We start from the raw sequence: 19091 nt of genomic DNA on the forward strand, positions 1-19091 counted from the left end.
CCATTCAGTAAAATGTTACTGTATTTTCTCTTGCTGAGAACAATTAAAATAACTAAAACAATGTAACAAAAAAGATTAAATTCTAATTTAATTTATAAACGAATAATTTATATATTACATATATAGCTTATGAATGGTTTTATAAATAGCTTGTTTGAAAGTGACAGACTTCACTTACCTTGTAGTTCCACAAACTGGTCTACAAAATCTTCAAGTTGAGGCTCATAATCTCTGAGCAATTTATAAAACACTTCCAAAACAACTTCAGCAACTTCCCACTATGGAAAGATACAAATATTTCAATAACAATACAACAGTCCAAGGGGATAGCCTTGCTAGGCTTTTTGCTCCTCCCACTCTTCTCCAGAAACGAGAGAAGGCCCATGTCTACTTTATTAATTTATGCTGAACAATAGAGCAACCCCAATTCACTTTGCTTTATTTTGCTAAAGGATAACGGATTGGCTAATTTTTCAAGGTACAACATTTGTAAAAGCATTACCCTTAAACATTGCTTAAAAAAAAATTTGATTTTGCTCAGTAAAACAAAAAACAAACATTTCGTAGCAAATATTTGGGCTTTGTTAACAAATCTAAAGCACTTAGTATCTAGTCATAGTTTATTTATAATTAAACACCATCAGGTATGGACACTTCTCCAAAGTGTCAACAAACAATAGTTTCCATTTTCTCTACGAATCTCCTCCCCTGGAAAGGATATGAGAAATCATCTCACCTAATCACCCTTATTTCCTAGGTAAAGCCAGTGAAGCTTGCAGCTCACAGCTCATTGTGTGAACGATTTCCCAAAGTCCATAAAGCTTAGCAGCAAAGTGCTGGAAGCGAAGCCCTGGACTTCCAATTCCCAGGCCAGTGTCCTATCCCATAGCTCCAGCCAAAGACGTTAAGAAGACAATCATTGGCAGCCCTGCCCCAAATGACCCCATTATCACATCTTTGTTAAAAATGTTTTTAGGGCCGGCAGAGTGGCGCGATGGTTAAGAACTCGCTTGGGCTGCCAGAGGGCCCCGGTCCGGATCCCACATATGAGGGCCAGTGACACTGCCCTCCACAGCTAAGATGCTGAACAACAGCTCAACCTGGAGCTGGGCTGCCATGAGTTGCCGGCATAGGCTGCAGCCCCTGTGGCAGTGGGTTGCCATGGGCTACCATATGTAGCCAGCAGCCAGCATGAGCGGCCAGCAGCCGCAGTGAGCGGCCGTCCAGAAGCCGGCGACTGATCTGTCACCCGGGAAGAGCGTAATGATGGTGCCAGCTTGGGCCAGTGAAGCAACGTCCTCCACAACTAGAATGAAGAACAAAACAACAGCAACTTGTCTGTTCCCCTTCCCCAAATTCCCCAGCACTGTTCCGATCCCCCCAATTCTCCAATAAAAATCTTTAAAAAAAAAAAATTTAAAAAATGTTTTTAAAAGCTATGTAACAAGGAAATATATTTATGCCAAAGGAAAAATACTATACACAATGGTACAGGCAGTAAAATTAAAACTTTATGTAAAAAACCCATTCCATAGAATTTTCCATCGGCTGAGTCTGGTAATTGTAGACAGGGTGGTTTTTGAAATTATTATTCTTATGTCCCTATTTCCGCAGCACATAATTTTACAAAGGCTGAGTTTGGGAACTGGGACTGTACGCTGATTTCTTAATTATTATTTACTTTTCTATATTTTCCAAATGTTTCAAGATCATCTATTTAAATAAAAAAGGCTTGTCACCACATAATAATGGATTTTAGGATTGATCAATATACCCATTGCCTCTAACACTCTATGTTTGTTATTTATCTTAATCCAAAGCACTGTTTTTGTGAGAAGCCAGCGTTCCAAACTATAGTGCTCTAAGCGAAGTCTGAAAAAGACACTCAAGTGAGATAAATTCACAAACTGAAGGAAAATTTCTTAGGGAAAATATGTAGGGGTAGAACTGAAACAAATGCTAGCTAGGGCAAACAGCTGTACTTGAAATGTAGAAAAATAGCGCCGCTCAGGAAGGATGTGGCTGACTGAAGCTCTGAACACTGAGGTCAGGATGACCTTCTTAAGAAAACAAAAATGAGATATTTAAAACAAGTGCAAAGAAAAAAAAAATCAGAACACTTTGTTGAAGAGACGGCAATTAACCGTACCCGTTATCCATCTGAAATAACTTTTATGAATGCAGCATGGTTGCTGTTCTTTTTTTATCCAATAAGGGAATACAGGTTAATGAGGTAATTCTAGGGCCTAAATAAAATGCATACCCCTCAGTGTTTATTTTTATTACATGAGAAAAATAAAAAAGCAATTGAAAAAAAAAAGAACTTCAGTTATTAGGGACTAAATTAGAAACAAACTGTATCCAATGATAGGGCAAATGAATAAACTATGCTAGATACAAGTAATGACTATGCAGTCATTAAAAAGGCTGTTTTCAAAGAATCTTTAAAGCATTAAAAAATTCCTCATGATACTATGCTTAGTGGCCAAAGAAGGATACAAACTAATGTAACTAATTATCTCAATTTAAGTATATATACATAGTATAAAGACTAGAAGTAGTTATCTTTGCTTTGGCAAACAGGATTATAGGTGATATCATTTCTTCGTATAGTTTTCTAGATTCTCCTAGTTGACCCAATCGAGCATGAACTTAATTATTTTTATAACCATTAATACAACAAATAAACCCAATAGGTTCAAAAACAGCAAACTATAAAAACGTAGAAATGTCCCTACAAGATACATCTGTTGAGGCAATAAACAGTATTATAGACTACAGTGAATTACGTCAGAACCTGGAAGGGTCTCTTACATAGCTTAGTGATTATGCTTGGATCTGGAATCAGAGCCCTAGGTTCAAATCCTGGTCCTGGACCTTAGGCAAGTTCCTTAACCTTGCTAAGTCTCCATCTGTAAAATGGGAATAGTAATAGTACCTGCCTCACGGTAATATTGGAATTACATAAGATGATATATACTACTAAGGTAAGCTCATTTGTGAATGTGTTGCAATCAGAGCAAATATGTGCAGAAATGTCAGTGCCCTCTCAGCCTCTAGCTGCAGCAGACATGCCTAATGGATCACAGATCCTTTCCCACTAAGCCAAACGCCACAACCCAGAAACGCTACAGACCAACAGAAATTGGTGCAAGATGAAACTTATTCTGATCCCTAGCCTAAATCATACCAATAAAGGATAGTTTGTTTCCACGTGACAAAGGTGTAATGTTTTTGGTTCCATTCTGGTCAAAGTTTGATCAGTTAAGGATCTGAATGACCATGAATTCATATCAATTAACTCACTGATCACTAAGAGTTAGTGCTTTGGTTTTAATGCCCAAAATTATTTTTTTAATGTAGAGAAGCTCATTAGACCATGGACATTTCAGTACTATGAAGCTTACTAACTTGCAAAAGCTAAAATGAACTGATAGCATCATATACCTTTAACAGAAAAAGCAGCAATAAATGAATAAGGGGAGAAAAGTTTTTCTTTGAACATAACCTTTTCAGCGGCTCTCCGGTAAGCTCTGGTGCGGAATCGGAGAAACACACAATCTCTAAGGAACTGCAAATAAGGGTCGAAGCCAGGGGGCCGCAGTCCAGCACCCAGATTAGAAGGAAACGAGCTCTCCACCAGGGTGCTGATCAGCTGGCAGAAGGCCCGAGTCAGTGGGTATTCTTCACATCGGGATTCTATTTCGTTTAGTTCAACCTTCCAAAGAAAAACACAGAACATTTGGTAATACAAAACTATCAGCTATAAAGTACAAAACATTTTGCAGACGTTAACTCATTAATGTTGTTATAATAATCACACAAAAAGACACATAACAGATATTACCATTATTCATTTAGAGGAAAAGACACAAAAGTATTATATACTTGCTCTTAGCCAAAAGGCTGAGAAGTGATACAAAAGTATTATATGACTCTAGATCAATCAGATGGAAGAATTTCATATTCTCACATGTTGTTCCCAACTTGAATTAAAAATAGAAATCTTAAACTTTTCTTTAAAAAAGACAGAAGGAGCATAGAAAGAGAAGGAAAGAAACAAGTCAAGTCCCACTTCAGGTTGACCCAAGTAACCTAATTAAATTGAGTTCAAACCAAGCTTTCAGTCTGGATGGCTGCCATGTAACGTCCCTTTTCCAACACTGAAGTCTAAAATACCTTGGTTCCTTCCATAAAAAGTTTTACCTCCATTTCAACACTAACCAGAAAACCCTTCAAATGAAAACATATTACATTTGAAAATTATAGGAACTTAATGGGTAAGAATAATTTTTCTTAGTCTATCACATGAATGGATGAATATAGCATTTAAGCTAAAAGGAAAACTTTACCTCAATCCCAATAGCTTGCCTCTGGCTTGGAACCCTTACGGTCTGCAGTATCTTAAAATAAGAAAAATGAGATTTTAGGAGCAGTCCTCACTCATCAATGAGAAGTACTGGCTTTGCAATACAATAGTCATATTCCTCACCCACCACATTCACAGATCTTACAAGGTCAATTGCAAAGCCTCTGTGGACTTTCATTAGCAGTTATGTCAGGGTCAGGTAGAACCTGCAATTACCCAGGCTTCAGAAAAAAGGCAATTTCTAAGTACACACAAGATGTGTTTTCAGCACATTTCCTCTTAGATATCCTAGGAATGAATCTTAAAAGGATTTATGAGATGAAATCTCACCAGTGTTCTAGACACGGGTCTGTTTACAACCAGCCCTATTGCTGGCACCAGAAAAACCAAGAAGTACATTTGTGAAGAACAGGTCTCTTATGTGGGCAGCAGCAGTTTTGAGTTAAGATGTTCTGTCCTGACCTTGCTGGGGCGTACGTGGTCCATGGCAAAATTAACTATACTTAATGTCATGTTACTTAACTCTCTTGCAAGTTGAGAATATACTATTAAGTGGTATCTTTGGGGAAAAAAAAAAGTCTTGCTCTACAGTTAGAACTGTCTAAACCCAATCACATTTCATCTTAGGTACAAAGAAGCACTAAGTACTTAGGACACTGGTAAGTACTCATACTCTAATGAATGAAAAAATGAAGTATCAATATTAAATCAAAAGTGACTGAGCCTCTCAGCAGACACGACTCCCTTAATTTTTGTTTTTCCAAAGTATCATTAACATCTTCAGGATACATATGTTCGCAAATATTTTACTGCTTCAAAACAGTGGCTTCTATGAATGTTAGGATCACAGGCTCCCTTACGTTCTATTATTTCCAAGACAGACACATGCTCCACCTAACCATTTTCCTACAAATGTCTCTATAGAGTGCATCCTTATTTTCCTTTTGAACTTGACCACATACAGAGTAATTATATACCTTGACAGAAAAATCCCAACAGGGCTTCCAGCTAAAGAAAGAAAAGTTGACAGGGATGCATCACTCTGCTGGTATGGGACAGGAAGGGCGGAAGGGAGAGGCAATAAAGAAAAATAGGCATTCACCACATTTAATGAGTACAGATGACTTCTGAAGGCATTTTTCAGTCTGGTCTCAAAGACAGAGTTGAGGAATTCTGTCCATTCATTAATAGTTTACAGACACTGAAAAACAAAGTCTTAGGAGAAGAACCAGCCTCCAGTAACCTTGCGAAGTTGTCACTGATCCGAGAGAAAAACCCAAGCCTACTAGGTTCTGATGCTCACTACCAAAATCTTAACTTTCTAATTGGGAAGCTCATGGTATATTTTAAGTTTCAAATTGGATGCTCTTGCTTCTACAATATTATCAAGCCCCAGTTTCCAAGCTGTAATAATGTAAAGAAGAGAGCGTATAATACTACCTGAGTGTATTCCAACGACTGCCAGAGGGAAGCAGCAATTTCAGGAGATTTCCCAAAAGCTGCCAGCGTCTTCAGCAGCTCGGCTTTCAGAACTGGGGGAATACTGCATTGCAGGAGTCCCAGAATCACCACAACTGGGGTCCACTGGGGGTGTTCGCAGAGTGCCAGGCGAGCGTTTTCACTCTGAGCATTGAGCACAAAAGAACAAGAGAGACGTTCCATTTTTAAAAGGGAGGAAAAATGACTAGCAATCATCTAAATTTCTAGCTGAGCTTAGGGCTTATGCTTGAAGTCAGACCACTAGCCCAGTCAACGTGAAGAATGGAGGAGAAACAGCCTTTGTAGAATTACTTTAATAGTCCTGAGCATGGAAAACAATATACAGAGATATAAATGGTCTCCCTCATGTAAATCTTACTGAGGCACTTTAAATCCTTTCTGAAACAATGTAGTAGATTTTACTGTAAACTAATATATGAGTGAATAAATACTTGTCCTTTTCTGAGAAAAAAAATGGAGATATATATGGTATCAAGTATCACTCTGATATAATTCAATGAAACTTAATTGCTAACTCTCTGTTTTGATGTTTCATGATGTTAAGCATTACTGGAAACACCAAAAAGTTTGAAGGTACTGTTCCTATCCTTCAGATAAGAGTGTCAGACCGAGCAACGTAACTTGGCTCTGGGGAACAAGATAGGCGACTGGAAGAGGTTCCTGAGCAGAGATACTATGTAATGAAAATAAGGTTTTTTACAAAGACTAATCTGGCAGTGGTCAATAAGATGGTTTGGTGTAGGGAGGGGAAGAAAAAGAGTAATTCAGTAAATAACTTTTAAATTAAAAATGTTCTTTATGTACGTGTACACACACACACACACACACACACACACACACACACACACACACACACCTACGCAGGGAAACTTTCCAGAAGGATGCAAACACAACAATGGAGTCTTATTTGCCCTTCTGAATATTTTCCTTGGGGTTCAGGCTATTTTCACACAAGCTGATCGCAAGAAGCAGGACTACCATAAATATATCCTCTAAAGAAACAAAGAACTTAAGAACAGAATCCTATATAGGTGCTAAATGTATCACTAATAAACTTGAAGCGTTACACAAAAACTGGGAGGCTCCTTAAAATGCCACTGTGCTAGAATACAAACGAAAGTATGCTCTCATACACTGTAGACGGGTTACCTACCCACGTAATGATGGTGGTTGTGAGCTGTAAGAAAGCAATCAACCCATCCTGCTCCTTCTGGGTGATGCCACGCGAGGGGAGGTGACGGTACTGGACGCTGTCCGCGCTCGGAAGGTCCTTCCGCAGGTGTTCATGGTACAGCATCAAGGAGTGAAAGAAGTGTTCCCAGGAAACAGGGCTGCCCCCTGCTCCCTGAATATTTTCAACTACAAAGAAAGACAGCACAGAATTTTCCTTCAAAAACGCCTAAGCATTTGCTTGGAAATGGATAGAGAAAATAAATGTCAAACACACTTTGCCTTTGTCCTAGGTAAATAGTGTGCTGTGTTGTCTAGAAAAGTCATGTGCTGAAAAGGGGTTAGAATCCACCTGTGAACTTGAACTCTGGATTAATTTATCCTCAGGACGAAGAATGGGTGATCCGCATGTATGCAAAGGGATGTCAGTTATATACTTCCTACCCAGGAGAGCTCCTCTGTGCTGTCATGTAACTAGGCAGGGCTACTTTTTCCACCAAATAAGTCCCAAATGTTGAGCTTCAATTCCCAGAAAGAAAACTATAGAGTTTAGATTTGTCAATGCCACTACTCATTACACACCAAGCCCTGGGAGCCAAAGCATAGCATCCACAAGAAGCAAGCCTTGACAGAGAAGTCAAAACACTGGCTTTGGAGCCAGGTGGCTCTCAGTTCCAATCACGGCTCCCCCATTACTTGTGACGTTGGGTAAATTCCTTCTCTAAACCTCAGTTTCTTCACATATAAAATTACAAGTAATAATATCTACCTAACAAAGCAAATGTTTAATAAATATTTCTTTCTCTTCCCATTTGCAGTGTTTTTGGTTTAACCAGACGTAACTCTGAAAATTAAATGAGAAAATTGGGAGAGGGTTGAGAGAAAAACCATTAAGTACAGAAATTTAGAAAACAAGCACTTAGGAAGATAAAGAAACCAAACTTAAGTAGCAGGGGTATATATTTCACTTTGAACACCAGATGTATTCTTAAAAATTTTTATATATTAATTGATTTCTGAAACTGAGCTGCATTTTGTAAAGCAAGTGGTTAAATTCCCCAATCTGTGAGACCATAATCAAGGCATCACTATACAAAAGCCACTGATGTATTTCTTTCCCTGTTATTATAAAAATGATGCATTCCTTTCCCTGTTATTATAAAAATAATTTACATACCCTGGTAGGATCTACCACAAATAACCAATATTCCTTAAGAGACAGGGGGACACAACTCAAGAATGTCACAACAAACTTAAACAACATCCGGGTTTTCCTTACCGTGACTGCTACCATTGACTTTGAGCAGGCTAAAACAGTAGTGGGCACACTGGGGCCCACTGGCCAGTCCCCGGAGCATTTTCAGATAAGGAATATAAATAGTTGGCGGCAACAGGTCACCCATTTGCCTAACAAACTTTGACAAGACAACCTGAAACAGGGAAAAACCATTACTTTACATAAAGCATATCTTAACTTTAAGGCAACGTGGACGGGCTAATAAAAACTACATTTGAACTAAAACTAATTGAGTACTCTGATTTAGCCCCACCAAAGCCAAAATAATCTGGTGTGCTACTTATGAAAATTTGCTTTTTTTTCAAGCTTGTAACAATTCAACGCAATTATAGAGTCATATTTTGTGAACATAAGATACATTTTTTTCAAAACATCCCAATGTCACAGAACATAAGACTGCTCACATTCCAAATATGCAAAACCACCGAAGAAATTTACTCAACTAAAATTAACCAGCAAATTCAAAGATATACTTAGAACTCAGAGTTGCTAAATCCCAATCAAATTTAGTATAAAGACCTAATGCCCTGAAAGAATTTTTGAAGGGACCTAAATATATTCTATTTTGTGTTCTAGCCAATTTCATGTTCTCTAAGTCCACATATTAGTTTTTCCTTTTTTCATGCTTATTTCTTAAATCTATTATCAACAACTAAAATTGTCATTCAGACTCATTCATTGGAACTTAAACCTGAAAAGGTTATAGATTTCTGGAAATTATTGTTAAATGTTAGGTGTAACAATGGTTTTGTAATTACATAGAAACGTATCCTTATTTTTAAGAGATATTAACCAATGAGAGGCAAAATGTCATGCTGTCTATAATTTACTTTAAAATACTCCAGCAAAATAAAAGTAGTAAAAATAACAGTAGTAGATGAAGCAAACATGGAAAGATGATAACAGCTATCAAATTAAGATGTTGGGTATTCATTATTATTAATCTCTCTTCCATGTTTGAAAATTTTCACAATAGAAAGTTTTTTAAAATCTTTAAATTTTAATAAATCCTTCTCCAAAATATTTTTTTAAATCGAGAGAAAAATGAAACTAAATGTAAGAAATACAGTAAAAAGAAACAACATCTGATCTTAGACTGACTCTAGCATAAACGAAAATTATACGGCGTGAAATCTCCTAGAACAGGAAAACCCAAAAAGATGATGACAGATATGGCAATCCATTTTATTAGCTACTGTATTTCATCCTTTAGTTGATATAGGATAGAAAATGGACTGTTTCCGACAATATCTACTGACTCATAGGGATTTTGTCGTCAATTATACCTTCTAAGCTTTTTCCTTTAGTACTTGGACCTCTCCTAACTTTCCCACCTCGTTAAGAATGATGCGCATTGGTTATTGTCAGTCATGCCTACAGAAGACAGGTTAATACAAATGAACACTAATAAAATTCAAATAAGTGACACATAAAAAGACTAGACACCTTTCTGTCTCTAATGATTTCACACATACCTAATGTTTTATAAAAGACTGACTATACAAACTCCAAAATGATCAGAACTTAATTTAAAAGTTTTAAACTTCCTTACATAAAAGGAAAAAGTGTCAATTTCTACAGGTTACACTGGTAGTCGTTTGTGTTAACAGCAGTAACATCAGCACGTAACATTTTTCATGTTTTCAAGACTCCCGCTGACCATCCCAGAGTAGACAAGTAGAAAAACTAAGAGCTCACCTGGCGTTGAGGGGGCCGCTGGTGAGCCACCCCAAGGTAAGAACCCAGTATAGTGGTAGTCTGAAGAGGCTCTGAGGGGCACCAGTATTCTAGCGCAAGCTCCAAATGAAAAGGGTTCTTTTTATATAGCTCACCGATCTGCAAAGAGTAAACAAAGACTGTGTGGGAAAATGCTTTTAACTCAAAAATTACTTTTAAATAAAAATTTATATTTTTATTGACTGAACTTGTCTATTTAAGATAGTAAACCTGAGATTTTCCAAAGTTAGAAAAACAATAATGGAAGGAGGGAGGTAATCCACTCAATAAAATGGCTTACCAGGAGCATTAAGTGTTCCAGGTCCCTTCTAAGCGAAATGGGGGGTTCATTACCCATCTGCATACTCATGTGAATCATTCGAGCATCTTCATCTGCCCGATTCCTCAACTGCTTCACCTATTAAATGTATTACATATGGTTTAATATGTAAATTTATTATGTGGGTTAATAATATTGAAATCAGGAAATCAGGCACTTGTCTAAAAGTGATTACATAAAAGAAAAACTTCGTTTAAATATCTAATTCCACTTTAATGACATGAAGAAATATGCTAGAACTTTTACTGCAACATTACCATCCATAATTTATAATATATGAAAACTTCAAAGCATTTTCCATTATAGAGGAGTTTAGTTTAATTACAGCGTTTTTCAATGGGAGCATTACTGACAATTTAGGCAGGACATTTCTTCACTGGGTTGGATCGTCCTGAACGTTGCAGGATGGTTCAGCACCCTGGACTACCTATTATCAGCACCACTACAGTTATTGTAACAAGCGAAACTGGCCCCACTCCTTTCCCCAACATGCTCTGAAGGGCATTCGAGCCCTAGTTGAGAACCATTACCTTGTAATATTTGTATGAACTAAATTCCAACTGCAATAAGAAACTACATCTCCCTTAAAAAAATAATTCTAGGGCCGGCCGAGTGGCTCAGTTGGTTAAGAGCTCGCTCAAGAGTGTGAGCTCTGAGCAACAGCAGTTTGATGCCCCGCCCGAGCTGAGCTGCCAACAGGTGGCAGTATGGCTCAGCTAAAAAAAAAAAAAGAAAAAGAAAATAAAAAATAAATAAATAAATAAATAAATAATTCTAGCTAGACAAAACCACAATTCTAGTTGGAGATTACAACACTCCTTTCTCACTACTCAACAGAACAAGTACACAGAAAGTCAGCATGGATATGAAAGATAAAAACAACCGACTTTACCTAATTGGCATTTATAAAACACTCTACAGAGCAGCAGCAGAATACACATTCCTTTCATATGCACATAGAACATTTACCAAGATAAGACATACTCTGGGTCATAAAATAAACCTCAACGAATTTGACATAATTGAAATTCAATTAAGTATGTTCTCTGACCACACTGAAATCAATTAGAAATCAGTCAGATATCAAAAGTCCCCCAATTATCTGGAAATTAAACAACACACTACTAAATAACCCATTGTTAAAATAAGTCTCAAGGACAATTAGAAAATATATTAAATTGAACAAGAAAGAAAATACATGTCAAAATTTATGTGACACAGCTATTGGAGATAAATATATAACATTAAATGCTTATATTAGAAAAAAAGAAAGGTTTCAAATTAGAAATCTAATTTTCAACTTTAAAAAGCTGAAATGAGAAGGGCAAATTAAACCCAAAACAAAAGGAAAAAAATAATAAAGAGCAGAAATCAATAACAGTAAAACAAAGCATAAGAAAATCTATGAAACCAAAGCTGATTCGTTAGGAAGATCAATAAAACTGATAAACCCCTAGCTAAGTTAATTAAGAAACAAAGAGAAAAGAAACAAATTACCAACCAATATTAAGAATGAAAGAGGAAACACTACAGATCCTATAGACACGAAAAGTATAACAGGAATATTATGGAAAACTTTATACCAATTTGACTGAAATGGAGAAATTCACTGACCGACACAAACGGCCAAAGTCATTCAAGAAAAAAATAGATAACCTAAATAGTCCTATATCCATTTTAAAAAATTCTAGTATCCCAGAATTGTATGAATAAATTCATTGTTTACCCTATCCAAGCCATTTATGATTTTGTTTACTCAAATTTCTCTCATCCTTCACTTTCCAGATACCATTATCTTTCCATAACCAAAGTCATATCTGCACTAATAATTAGGAAAAACTTTAAGCCCTAGCGTAAGGCTTCATTTCTGCAAATGTAATATGAAAGGGTTAGCAGGTTTCTTCCTATTCAAAATTCTGTGATGTTAACCTACCAAGTCCTTTAAGGTTGATGAGGGTTCAAGCTATTTGTTAAGTATTCCGTGACTATTCTAGTCCTGAGTGAGAGATCCTTAGCCTAAACTCATAGTAATTTACTTTCTATACCTCTCATTTACTTACAGTTACTACCTGTATTTTTCTGTGTATCCAACTACATCTCTCCAACTACATTATAAATTCTTTGCTGGCAGGGAAATGAATCTCCTACTTATTTTTGTCTTCTTCACAACTCCTAGCATAGCATCCGGAAACAGGAGAGACTTAAACACTTCATTCAATAAATAATGAATAAACACTTCATTCCTTGATTGTCTGTTGCCATTTGGGTACTTTTCCCATTTGCCTTCTTTTTCAGAAGGTATGATATCAGAACTGCAAAACAGTATTACAGGGGTCAGCTGAGTGGCTCAGTTGGTTAAGAGCTTGCTCAAGAGTGCGAGCTCTGAGCAATAGGGTCGCCGGTTTGATTCCCACATGGGCCAGTGAGCTGCACCAGAGCTGAGCTGCCGCTGAGCTGCCAATAGGTGGCAGGATGGCTCAGCTGGTGAGAGCACATGCTCCTAACAACAAGGTTGCCTGTTCCAGATGGTGGGCTGCGCCCGCCCACAAACTGAAGACTGAACACAGCACCTTGAGCTGAGCAGCATGACTGGACTTGGAGATGAGCTTGCTGTGCCCTCCACAACTAAGATCAAAGGACAACAACTTCACAAGCTGTAACACAACTACTGTCAAATTTTAGTGTACAATAAAGCATTTTATTAGTTTCTAAAATAAAACATTAATTGATCAGTGTTAAATTATTTTATAAAATTCTTCTACTACTTTTTACTCTTTCTACGTTATTCTACCTACCTTCATTGGCATAAGTGCAAGGAAATCTGTAATGAGATTATGGATTCTACGACAGTAAAATTCTTCCTGATAGAAGTTTTCTGCCGCCACTACAGATTCAGTGAGGAACAGGAAAACATTGTCAGCAACTGCAAGCTCTGCCATTGCTTCATCTGCTTCTGTGAATTCAGCCAGAGCTAGAAACAGGATTAGAAAAACAGCACATGGAGGAAAAGTTAATAAACTAGATTATAATATCTCATAATATGCTGTTGATATTTCAAAATTGCTCAACCTCCTAGCATGTGCTAGGCACAAAACAAGACTGAGTATGACTCTAAGGGACTCACAAACCCCAAAGAACTACTGAAAAAGTACATTAGAAAGCAATATGCTCGTCACAGTAATATCATGAGTGATAAAAAATTACTTCAGGGATATAGGATGTAATGCCGATGTAGTCACGGAGCTCTTATCAAAACATTAACACATAAATATAATGCTAAGGCTTTAATCTCAATGAAATGAATTGGATTATTCAGAAAAAGTTTTCATGGCCAGTAAGTGAGGCCAAAACCTGAACGTGACCACCTAAGTAACTCCACTAATTTGGTAATCAAGCAGCAAAAACTGAAAAAGAAAATCGTAACCTAAAAACAAACTTGTTTTTTACTTGTACATTTTTTAGCTTTTCATTTGGAAAATTTCAAGCAGTTATCTAAAAAAAATACCAAACCTCCACGTACCCCTCACCTTGCTTCAGTATTATCCATATGGTCAACCTTATTCCATCTGGATCTCCATGCATTTCCCCTCTCCACCCAAATTAGATTGAAGCAAATTCCAGACAACTTAACATTTCACTCATAAGTATTGTATTTCAGCATACAACTCAAAAAGATACTTTTAAAACAAAAGAAAATAAACTTGATTGTAAATTTTAATAAAGTTTACAGTATTGTAAACTTTAATAAAACCTTTCCAGATTCACCATAAAAACAAGTGACAACTCTCTGGACTTCAAATTACAACGAAAGCATGGTTCTCATCCTGTTCCTGTCCTCCAATATCTGAGCACAGTAATCACATGAATGTGAACAGCAGGACAGGATATGCTACAGTGGGTAACGAAGTGTTAAAAGTCCAAATCCCACATCCATTCTTGATGGACCCTAAAAGCTCCTTTCTAACATATTGTATTTTAAAATAATACTAGTTTTTAATTTGACACTATGTGAAAAATTAGTTTGTGAGCAAAACCAAGAAGATGTTAAAAAATGAAATAGTTAATGAAAAGAAATATTTGGATACTGTCATTTCAAATTTTAAACTCTGAAGGAAAAACAGAAGCTAAAAGAGCATTTTCCTGGGTTCTAAGAAACAGAAATAATATTTCATGTAATTTCTTTTGGGAACAAGAGAAAAAAAGGTCTGTATTCCACCATATTATACTTGAATATAACTCTAGATATCTTCCTATGCTCATGCTTACATATGGCAAAGGTAACACCCCTTCCAAAATACCATTAAAGTTGGTATGTTCCTTCTTGTAACATTACCTACAATCAACTTACCTGTCACATCAGGTAGCTGAGATATGCCCCTCAGTGCCAGTGCCCAGGCGAGTCTAACAGTGGCTTGCAACCCAGGCAGTTTCCAAGGCTGGGAGTCTTGAAGGCGAGAGTGAATTGTGGCAATGTATTGTCTCTCTGTCAACAGTGGAAGTTGATGGATCATATCTAAAAACACAAAAACACACCACTATACCAAAAAGTAGACAAATTCTCACTTTTCATATATAAGAATAATGTCTAAAAATCAGAAAATCAGAGTATTCTCATCAAAGAATTATGACTAATTCACATCGATGTTTGACAAACCAAAAAGTACACTATTGTAAAAATTGTACACAAACTAAAAATGAAAGAAATCGACAATAATCCTAAATTTTAATTTCATTATTTGCAATGGCTTTTATAAGTGTACTATAAATAAATTAGAAAAATAGTTAAAGATTCACTCGTTTCCTGTATATAAATTCTAAAATATAAATCAATGCCACTCAAAGAGCAAAAGAGAATCTTAAACTAATAGCCTGAAAGTAAAATGTCAAGCAAAAACTGACCAAAACAAAAGATGCAAGTTGCAAACAAGTATCTACTCTGATTATAATAGAAATGAAATAGCCAAATGATAATCAAAGAATTTTCAATTTATAGTTCAATTGTACTATTGATACTTCAGATAATCTCAGGATTCTGAATACCAAAATAATGGGAAATACCACTGACCACTTAAGAATTCATTTATTTTACTTCATTTTCTTATACTTCCTTTTGATGTCATATTGTAAATAATTAGTTCAGTGGTTCCTAATCTTTAAGAACATATTCCTTCATTTCCTATATTTTGAAAACACTGTACGCTCACTAATAATTTTAACACTGCACGTTCACTAATAATTCACTTCTCCCATTAAGCAAAGATATACAGAATAACAAACAGAAATTATAAGTGATTTAATCACTACAAGCACCTGAAATTAATACAATTACAACCTAATGCAGAAAACCTTTGTAACTTAGCCTATGAAACTTCCCAGGCATTCCATTTAGCTTTTGAAAGTCACAGCTTACCAACTTCCATTAATACTGCTGACCCCTACTTAATTCTGTGCTTCATTTCATTCACTACAGGAAAGCTGACCAATGTACTACCTGGCAGCATTCCTATATGAGCACAGGTATGCTTCTGTGACACACAAAGTACTACGTGACACCTTGATTGGAGGTGAGGGGTAGTTGTGATTTAAATAAGCCTTTCCTAATAGCTAAGGATGGTCACCCAAGGTGAGTGAAAAATGTCTATTCTACTCACATACTTAATGAGAGAAGCACATGAGACAATCAAAACTGGACGAGGGATAACTGTTGGAGTAATTACAAATATCTATGACATTCAATGGCAATAACTTTCCTTTATGGGAATCATTTTTGCAATCCTCAGTTCTAAGCAGTAATTGGTATGTGGTTACCAAGTAAACTTTTATCTACTTTAGAGAAACTATACGTTGTAGATGACATATTACTAAAAAATGATAGTTATCCTCCCTTCGAATGTTTTCATGACAGGTTTGAAATGTGAATAAATAGTAAAAAAAAAAAACAAGCAATTAAGTAAATTAGGCATGTGTAACTCATGAACATGTATTACATAACCTTTAACACTTTCCTATTCCAAAACCCCAAAGGACAACAGAAACATCTAAGAGGACTGTAATTATTTTTAAAATGTGATCTTATATCTAAATATTCAAATATGGATGAAATGCACACAAAGGAATAAAAATGTACAATTTTTTATTTTAATACTTAAAATATCATCCTTCTTTAATATTAACTCTACAATTTTAAGTGTTTTTTTTAAACAAATGTATTAATAGGTATAAAATCCGATACCATCACGTTCCTCTGTGTTTTGTTCTATAAAACTGATGTCGAAGCAGTACAACAGCGCCATAAGAAGAGATAGGTTCACTGCATCCAACGAGCCATTAGCCTCAACTGTCACTCTTTCCAAATGTCCAATAAGGAGCAGAGTGTCATCTTTGCCTAAAGGTGACTGGCAAGCCCAGGCAAAAAGGCTTTCTGCCAGAGACTGCCTGCACTCCTTGATGAGATCAGAAACCTAGAAATAAAAACGTACGATTATCAGTATAAATAAATTACAGTGAAGCCTGGTCTTACTCCAAACTGTCAATGATCTTTTTTTTTCATAAAGGCTAACTAAATAACTGTACCTAAATCCACAAGGGCCCCACAATCTCACCTCTGGAATTCTGAACAAACCCAAATGTTAATTCCTCATTCTTAAACTCCAAGGTCCTGCTTGGGATAAGCAATTTCTTGAAGAGCTCATTCCAGAAAGAGAGCTAGAATGGCCCATAGACACTAGAAAAAAGCTAAAACAAATGCACGTCTACTTCGTGGGCACAGCTGCCTACATACTCACTTTAATATGCATTATTAGTTTTCCTATGCCTGCACTACAAGAATGTTCTAATCGGCATGACTTTTCTGCCCCTGAGATTGGACCACTCGTGAACTGATGCTGTTGGACCCTTGCCTCTTTGCGATGTTTTTCGCTGCCCAAACCTCTCTCACGCTGTAATTTCTCAAACTCATTGTTCACGTCAATCTGTGACACCAGAGTAAGGACTTTATAAGTCAGCCCTTGCTGCATCAGCTCATCTGTAAAGCGTGTTGTCATGGAAACCAGCTCTGGACTGTAATGAAAAGAAATCAGTGAAAAAGTTATAATGAACAGTAAATAATGTTGTAATGTTTATACTTCCTCATCATATGGATATAGCAAACACTCTTTTAACAATCATGTTGCATTCCTGGAAACAACCAGGATGAATTATAAGGTAGCTTCCTAGTTCTTTTCATCCTTTCTAGATCATTCGGTTTCCATAAGCTTCCAACCATAAATTACTGAATCATTTTTTATTTGTAAACAAAATAAACTACATTTAAACTGCTGTATCATTCTTGGCAGAATAAGGGACTATTTATGTCTTAATTTATGCTACATACATTACTTAAATTAAGGAGAAATTTTTGTGTCTAAAATTATTAATTCACCAAGTAATTTTCTAATTAACCCCTAAAATCCTAAGAAGCAACAGACCTGAGTTCGAGGGTCCATGTCTTCCCTCGTCTAGACTGTATCAAGGCTTTCAGGGAATTTGCAATGCATCGCTTTCCATCCCAATATAAAAGGACAGCTACTAGTCCTCTGGTGAGTCCAGGAAAGTGCGGCTGTTGGTGCTCTCCTGGAAAAAGAAGTGGAGGAATCATTTAGTCAATAAATGTTTACTTAAAATCACTATACCAATGTCCAAAGAAATCACAGAATGTCAGGGTTTAAGGGGCCCTAAGGGTCCTCTACTTCAAATATCCATCCACTGTTTTATTCTCTTTCACACGAAATCTTTCAAATACAGTATTTGTAAGTTTCTTCCCCTACAGTCTTCTCTGAAAATTAAGTAGCCTTTCCTTATGTTTTGTCTTCACTTGCCCTTATCCCTTTGAGAAAGTTCCACTTTGTGTTTTTGAAAGTATCCTGCCTATAGTTTAGGTTTCATTTCCTCTGGCTTTTTGCCCCTAGTCAATCACTCCTTCACTCCACTCCCTCCTGTTCCCCAGATTCATCTCACTGCTTCCCACCTCTCTACAGGCAATTGCTTCCGTCTGAAAGCCCTTTTGTCCTCCTGGGTTGCAAATCTATTCCACTTAACATATACCTATTCATTTTTCAACACCTACCTTACACCTCCTGATATCTGTGAAGACTTCCCTGTACAACCCAAGGTCAACTTAATCCCCTGCCCTCTGAACCATCACTAAATCTTGCACAAATTTGCATTAATACACTTAATGGTGTCATAATTATTTGTTTCCATGTGTTTCTCAATTACCAGACTATGAGCTCCTTTATGCTAGTTGAGTTTTTATTCATCTTTACATCCACAAAATCTTAACACAGTGCCTGTCCCATGGTATGCACAGAATAAATGTTAAATGAAAGTTTTGAGTCAAACTCAAAACTCAAGCATGTCCAGTTGGCATCTCCATCACAGAATGGGAAAACTACCTTAGCTGTTTTCAACATCATACTTCTTTGCATGCAGCCTTAGGTCAAAAGGGGTCTTGGCAGCCACACAATATCTTTAGACATACGCTTTCTTTCAGTTAAAATGCCCACATGGTTCCTTCACATGGCACTTCTAATTAAAATGAATTGCTTATTTTATGGAAATGTCTATCTTTTCTCTATATAGAAGAGAAATAATTTCAAAGATATTCTGGATTATGTAATTCTTCTGCTTAAAGTCCTGCCAATAACTTTCCATTGCAATTG

At 36.5% G+C, this 19091-nt stretch overlaps 1 protein-coding gene across 2 annotated transcripts in view; it reads right to left on the reverse strand.

The window, feature by feature from the left end:
• The window catches only part of NUP205 (nucleoporin 205), a 60012-nt gene that overhangs the window by 35114 nt on the left and 5807 nt on the right, over positions 1–19091 (reverse strand). Inside the window, exons 1-13 of one of the 2 annotated variants that reach the window (XR_002125384.1) lie at positions 17859–17945; positions 17292–17451; positions 16625–16853; positions 14741–14905; positions 13188–13363; positions 10354–10470; positions 10035–10172; positions 8319–8469; positions 7023–7228; positions 5810–5992; positions 4353–4403; positions 3509–3718; positions 179–278 (exon numbers count right to left, since the gene is read on the reverse strand). Coding sequence is in view for 1 of the 2 variants with exons in the window: in XM_019654814.1 (XP_019510359.1) it covers positions 179–278; positions 3509–3718; positions 4353–4403; positions 5810–5992; positions 7023–7228; positions 8319–8469; positions 10035–10172; positions 10354–10470; positions 13188–13363; positions 14741–14905; positions 16625–16853; positions 17292–17435 (1870 nt within the window). In the remaining variant the exon portion in view is untranslated. Of the gene's footprint in view, positions 1–178; positions 279–3508; positions 3719–4352; positions 4404–5809; positions 5993–7022; positions 7229–8318; positions 8470–10034; positions 10173–10353; positions 10471–13187; positions 13364–14740; positions 14906–16624; positions 16854–17291; positions 17452–17858; positions 18004–19091 lie in introns of those variants that run through there. The other variant, XM_019654814.1, reaches the window with a different exon arrangement.

Source organism: Hipposideros armiger, unplaced genomic scaffold, assembly GCF_001890085.2.
Source record: "Hipposideros armiger isolate ML-2016 unplaced genomic scaffold, ASM189008v1 scaffold_231, whole genome shotgun sequence".
Classification (NCBI taxonomy): Eukaryota; Metazoa; Chordata; class Mammalia; order Chiroptera; family Hipposideridae; genus Hipposideros; species Hipposideros armiger.